Raw genomic sequence first — 7,152 nt, 5'->3', positions numbered from 1 at the left:
GGGCCCGAAGTGAATATTATTTTAAATAAGGATATGAAGTCACTATATCAATCTTAAAAAAGAGGCCTCTCACCAATTGGTCATTTTAACTTATTTTGTCTATTTTTCTCTTTTAATTTTTTAAAAAATTAAAAAATAAAAAAAATAAAGAAACACAAGCGGGAGGTAGCCCTCCCACTTGTGGACGCCGCCGGACCTAGGCGAGGGTCGCCGCCTTGGCCAACGACCCTCTCCCGGCTGGCCTTGGCCTCCGGCCGACGAGATCGTTGGCTCTCGTTAATCTCGCCGACCATTGCTACCACCCCCACCGACAAGAGGATAGCCCACCCACCTATGTTTCCTTTTTTGTTGTTGTATTTCTTAATTTCATTGAACTAAAAATAAAAATAAAATTGTATTTTGATGAAAATATCCTTGATTGGCCGGAACATTTGTTGGTCGGCCAGCCAATCGGCGAAGTCAAGCCTTTATTTGAAACAGTCATAACCACTTCAGGTCCTTATTTGAAATAATGATGGCACTTCAGGCCTTTATTTGAAACAAGGACCACTTTAAGCCCTTATTTGAGAAAATGAAGGCATTTCAGGTCATTTATTTTAAATTGTCCTTATTTTTCACATTTACTATGTATTTTCCCTAAAGATGACAGCGGTAAGGATTTCGGAGAGCTTATTCCATCCGACACTTGTCTTTTGCAATATCCATTTCCAATCCAATAAAATCTTATTAATTGTTCTCCAAATCCTCTACACTTTGATTAATCAATACCTGTCGGAATCTCAAAGGTTTCGGCGACCATCTTTCCTACATAATAATTACAATATGATCTAAATTCTACCAATATATCATTTTGATTGAATATCCATAGCCATGAACTTGAAGATTATACAATTCGGAACCATATCACATCTCGGATATGATGAAATAGGATGAATTGAGACATCTCAATTCCATATTGGTCCCTAAGTGCGAAAAGGATTGTGGATGTTGTAGAATAATTTAGAGGAGCATAAGCCATTTCTATTTTCACATATACGAAACTACAAACGTGACATCATGTTCCCCAAAAGAGCACATTTTTTTTTTTTTCAGAATGGCTCGTTGGGTTCGGGATTCAGATTACCCATGACAAAATCCCAAATCTGTCTCAATTCCTATAGGTTTTGTATGTATTACCCCGAACCCGTCCCACAATCTTAAGTCGCAACCCATTTTAAACGTATTAAGATCCGAGATGGGTCGAGTACCCTGTTAGACCCGACCCATTGCCTTCCCAAAAATCATACTTTCAAATTTTTGTATGCTACTTTCCTCTTTGAATTTATTAGACAAGAGAAAACCATCGATAAAGTTCCAACAATTTTTGTGAATTTAATTCTAAACATTTTGACGATTTGTCAAAGTAGCCATTGTGAATAATTTTGATTGGAAATTGCTGACCTCACAATTTAGTCAGTGTTTGTGGTCTTACGTAGTATGATCGGTGTTAACGTGGATAATTTTTGTAAATTTTTCAGGATTTTTTCTTTTTCTTCGTTCTTCAATAGCAAGTCGCCAAGGCTTGGCACCGGCCACAGGCGAGAGCCGCTGTTGACACCTACATTATTGCGACCCATTTAGGGTCTGTTTGGTAAAGTCTTTTATTCTTTATTTTTCCGTTCTTTTGTTTCCTGAAATAGAAAAAGAACAGAAATCCGTTTGTGTACTTTAATTGATTTTTTTTTCCTTGAGAACAGAAATAAGAAGTAAAAGAAAAGTAGTTTCTTTGTTTCGGAGAACAAAAGAGAAATAATGTCATTTTAAAAAGATAAAAAACAAGCTCGGTGTAACTTAATGCTCGTCTTTATAACCACAAGTCCCTCATTGGTCACCGCCCCCGTTCTCGGTCACCGCCCCCATTGCTAGTCATCAATTGCTGCCGTCGCGGCGGCCACTGGTTGCCAATCACCGTAGCTGGTCGCTAATCGCCGCAGGTCGCCGCTGCAATTCACCAGTCCTTATTGCCTCTACTGACATTTTTATAATTAAATTAAAAAAACTTGAGAATAGAAATTTTTAGGGTCATACTAAATGTATTTCTGTTATTTTATTTTATTTCGAGATTAGAAATTCTGTGCAGTTACAAAATGCGTTCTTCTATTCAGAAATTAGGGGTGAACATGATTCCAGGGTAGAACCGAGAACCTGGAACCGGAACCCGTAGGATTCACTCTGATTCCAGGTTCCAAGGTATGTAGGGTAGGTTCCATGTTCCAAAAATTGAGGAACCTGCTCCAACAGATAGGTTCCAGGTTCCACTACCTAGAACCCGGACCCTAGATTCCGAAATAAATTTTTATATTTTTCTTGATATATATTTTTGCACAATTATACAATGTTCTATGGCATCCGATGATGAGTGTATAATTTGGAGCCAAACAATTTTTTATGTTTCAGGTTCCAAAAAAAGATAAACGTGCTCCAATGGATTGGTTTCATGTTCTAAATGTAACCTATACATAGCCTAAAATCACTCACATCTACTTTCTCTTAGATGTTGTAGCGTTCACTCTCATTTTGCTTAACTAAAAATAAAAAAATAAAAGAAATTGATAGGTTCTTGAGTACCCTGGAACCGCCCTTAGAACCTGTGATAGGGTAGGTTCCAGATTCCAAGGTGTGATGGGTAGGTTCCAGGTTCTAAAAATGAGAAACCTGTTCCGACAGGTAGGTTTCGGGTTCCATGTGAAACCCGTAAGAAACATGGAACCGCTCACCCCTATTAGAAACTGTTTCTGAAAACATAATAAAAAGAAATTATTTCAGCTCAGAAATTGTTTCCGGGAACAAAAACGTTACTATTCGCACCTTAGTTATTCATTGCACAATAATTAGGGATAGACTCCCATCCTAAACAAAATTAGTAATTAATTGCATATAGATATTAGGAACATTTGCATATTTATCGTACCGGCGGTGAGTGGACTTAAGGGAATAGTTCTGAACTTAACTAATAAACTGGACAAAGCCCGTATATATTAAATCCAGTGTAATTGAATCCTCGAATCCATTTAGTCTCCAGTTTGTTTAAGTCACGCATACTCTCATACTTTACTTAAGTATCTAATCAATCTGTCAATAATTAATGATTAGTTCCGACTCCGAAATGAATTGAATTTGGCATGCTAAATGGCACAAGTTGCATTGGGTAGCACTTGAGAGGACTCGAGCCGACTTTTCGGACTTAGCAATCCCTCAACTTACAATTTTTTGAACGGTCACGATAGTCGTCATGCCCTCTTTGGCAACTAAAAGCATCGCCCTTTCTTGGGGTTAGTGATGCCCTTGCTAGAGGTTGACGAGAGTGTTGCCGCCTCGCTTGCAGCCTCCAACCTGCGAAATAGGATGGAAGAAAAAAAATAAAAATCAAAGAGAAGAAAAGGAAAAAAAATTCATATTTTTTTAAAAAAAATTATAAAAATCGTTTACATCGGCGTCGACCATGCCACGTAAGACATCTGTTGTCCACATCATTGATTACCGCCCGAAGAAGAATTTGTTTGACAAACCGTCAAAAGGGTTGGGACCGGACTATCGCCAAATTAAAAATTGTATGACTAAATTAGCTGTCGAACGGTAGGTTTAACAGTTATTGAGCAATGATCTAAATTAGAGCATGGTCGTGGCATTTCCTCTTCACAATTAGTTGCAGTTGGCTTTGGCTCGAGTTGGGGGGCCACTTATCAACATCTTTTTCTTTCTATTTTTTCCATCAGCAAGCAATTTATTTGAAGAAAACTTCAGGGTACAATATTTGAGAGGAGGAGCAACTAAAATATGGATGGTCTCGAGATTCATGAGAATCATAACAAAGAACACAATCAGAAGTCAATGCAAATTCCACTTTTGTTGCGTCTCCTTGGCAAAATAGCCTGTCATGCATTGTTGCTAACCGAGCAATGAAACCATTGTTAATACAGGGCGCAACCACAATAAAATAGAGCGTAAAAACAAGAAAGAGGAAATCGATACATAAGGATCTTTTAGTTCACCCTTAAACTAGTGCTAAATCCAGTAGTGGATTCTAGTATAATTAACGCATTGTATCTCTCTATTACATCACTCAATTACAAACGAATAAGATATTATATAGTCATAGCTATTCACAGCTCATGTCCAAACTACCAATAATATATGGATCCAAATGATAAAAGCTTTCATGTGTCTCTTGCTTTCCTATCGATGGAGAATATAAATCGCACCCAACAACTATATCTGAGGAAGATCATGGAAAGTCGGCTTGTGGAGCCTCAGTTCTCAACTAATTAGGTATTGGAGATGGAAAATTTCCTTTCCCTTCTCTCCCCTTCATCCTCCTTTTCTTTTAGCATAGCTTTAATTGGAATCCCTATACAAGTTAGTTATCCCAACGTCTGATTGCATAATACAATCCCCTTGGAAGAATGCCTTCACGAGTTGGACATATGCACAATGCTCATTAAATTTAAGTTAAATGTTAAACATTTATGAATTATTCTACAGGAAATTCTACCTATGGTCCTCAAATTTCTAGGGCTGTACTAGATTGCCTCACCCACGTTGCAAAATTTTCAATTCGACCCTCGAATTTTGGAAATCGCCAAACCGGTTGTGACATATCCTTGGCATCGACTCCGACAAAGTTTTACTTGGACCTACGACCGCGTCATAACTGGTGACTGATTATACGACACGTATATAAAAAAATGGAAAGGAGTCGGTGGCAAATGCGCATCATATACAATTCTGAAACATTATTATGATTATTTCCTATTTTTTTCTCGCATGTAGATAAATGATATATGACTAATTTGCCTTCCACAACTAGTCGGATGGTCGGACTTGGGAGAAAAATTTGGTCGAAGGTGATGAATTTCATTTAGGAAGCTGCTAGTCCGACGCCTAACAAGATCAGTCGCTTATTTTTGATTGCACGATTTCATAATCAAGGAGTTTTTTTATGCAAAATATGCAGTGATGGTGTGTCAATCTAAGGTTCGGATTGTACTATCCCTAACAGTATTGTCAGGAAAGTATTTTCCTTACATTTATCATCAAAATCGAGTCGACTTGCCTAACATGATCGGCAAGTGACTTTCGTTGGCCTACAAATTATGTAACCCAAAAATGATAGTACAACCTATCTAATAACAGATATTCATAGGATCTTTTGTTCATTGGACACACTCATCCATTTACACTGGACATGTTTTTTTTACCATGCGTCATGAAATCAATTTTAATTTGATTTCAATAGATCGATTTGCTTGTATTCTCTCAAATTGCTCTCTTCAAGTACATGTTTCCGTCTACAATCTCTGCGTTATCCAATGATAGAGGAGACTCGTTCAGTTTTTGTTGCTCAATTTCTTGCCAAATTCGTGGCTTTAAAGTTTGGATCGAATCTCAAGATTTTTTCATATATGAGAGGGAAGATTGACTCGAGAATGCCCGGGATTAGGGTTTTCTAACAAAACTTGGTGAGAGAAACATGAGTCGTGTCTTCGGGTTTTGAGAACACATCAGCGAATGATTGTAACTCTGTAACTTTGCTATAAATAGTGGATCTTTCGCGGCTCGCTCTACCTGTGGAGTAGGTACCGACACTCACGTTATTTTCACAATAAGACTTTTGTTTCATACATGAAAAGAGAACGAAATGCAAAAGGGAATGGAACACACGGCGATCAGACAGCGAGGATGATGTCGGGTAGGGAGCGGTTACGATGCAGCCGCGGCTCGCTCTGCCACACCCTAACCTCTCTACCAAAGGACCGGACGAGCACGGTGAGCCACGTGTTGAAGTACTCGCGGAACTCGGCGACGACGGGGCGGGAACCCTCCATCTTGAGGGCCCAAACGTGCACCCAGTAGGCGTCCAGCCCATCCCAACCCTCGACGATGACCCGGTCGCGGAATGCCGTGATCCTCCTGGGCTTGAACCTGAACTTGCGGTCCTCCGGCTCGCGCCGCCAGTGGTGACCCGTGAGCGCCCGCATCATGTACTGGCATTGCGGAGGCCCATGGTACCGCCACTCCAAGTCGTCGCTCGACGTCACTAGCTTCGAGACGGCATCCCCATCACCGGCCGCCAACGCCTTGTACAGCATGGCCACCACCTTCTTGTTCAGCGCCTTGTGAGTAGGGTTTCCACCGCCATCTTCTTCCGCCATCTCCATTCCCGTGGGAGATCCGACAAGCCAGCTCTACTTATATATACATAGCAAACCGAGGGTTCCACAAAGTCAACAACTAATTAAATAACTGTTCGACGAGAAACACTACCCCAAAAGAAAATTTAGCGACGATCCGTAGCATAACTAGGGTGGTGATTTCTTTAACAAATTGCATGCATGATCTTACGTAACATCTAGTGAACTCCAATAAAACTAAGGAACAAAAACAACTGTCGAGATTCATTCGATTTCCTCGAAACGTGCTAATCTGGGGAGCAGATTCATCCTTGCACCTGATCAAGACAAAAGCTCTTTTGAAATTGGTCGCCAAATGTGACGACACAACCCTTTAAATTAAACTTCTTTTTCGATTAGACAACGACTCTGAACGTACCACTATTTAAAAGTCCCGGTGCTAACTAAGTGAAAGGCGATAAAATACATAATTACGCCAGCGCATACTAATTGTGACTTTGTTAGCATCCTTGATTATGAAATCTACATGCATAGCTGACCGCCTAACACGCTTTTTGGCTAAATTATACAACTACCGCCCACATGAATACGTTAGGTAACCTGGAAACACCCTATCGACTGGCTAAGTTTAAGACATCAGATTGCGCATGTGGTGTTGGCACAGAACAATTTGGACACGGTTTGTGGGATTTGAATGAGTGACCTTCGGTTCACGAGCTTCTCCCGGACGCTCCAATCGATTACGCTAATGGTGAGGGTTGATTAAGTTGAATTGCATTAACGGTACGTAAAGACCATCATCAAGAACATCTGGTAATGTATGCGTGGGTGAAGAGGCCGAAGCCGATTCCAAACAAAACATAAGTTTACTTTACCGTCTTACGCAAAAGCAATGAGCATACACAATACAGGGAAAATTACAAAACCCATCTTGAGGTTGGCACTCACATATGAAAAACTCATCTTCACTTTCAAAAATTTT

The 7,152-nt window shown here is 39.9% G+C and overlaps 1 protein-coding gene across 1 annotated transcript; it reads right to left on the bottom strand.

Moving 5' to 3' along the window:
* Positions 1-5,638: 5,638 nt before the first annotated feature.
* Positions 5,639-6,197, bottom strand: LOC115736768. The gene has a single exon (XM_030668607.2). The coding sequence runs from the start codon at positions 6,195-6,197 to the stop codon at positions 5,706-5,708; it is 492 nt and encodes a 163-aa protein (XP_030524467.2). The 3' UTR covers positions 5,639-5,705.
* Between the last annotated feature and the right edge of the window lie 955 nt (positions 6,198-7,152).

This window comes from Rhodamnia argentea, chromosome 8 (genome assembly GCF_020921035.1).
Source record: "Rhodamnia argentea isolate NSW1041297 chromosome 8, ASM2092103v1, whole genome shotgun sequence".
In the NCBI taxonomy this organism is placed as follows: domain Eukaryota; kingdom Viridiplantae; phylum Streptophyta; class Magnoliopsida; order Myrtales; family Myrtaceae; genus Rhodamnia; species Rhodamnia argentea.
The sequence above is the reverse complement of the archived record's forward strand: the minus strand, read 5'-3'. Positions and strand labels throughout refer to the sequence as shown.

What these genes read in the sequence shown, in the direction of transcription:
- LOC115736768 (XM_030668607.2), bottom strand. Translation starts at nt 6,197, where the DNA reads ATGGAGATGGCGGAAGAAGATGGCGGTGGAAACCCTACTCACAAGGCG.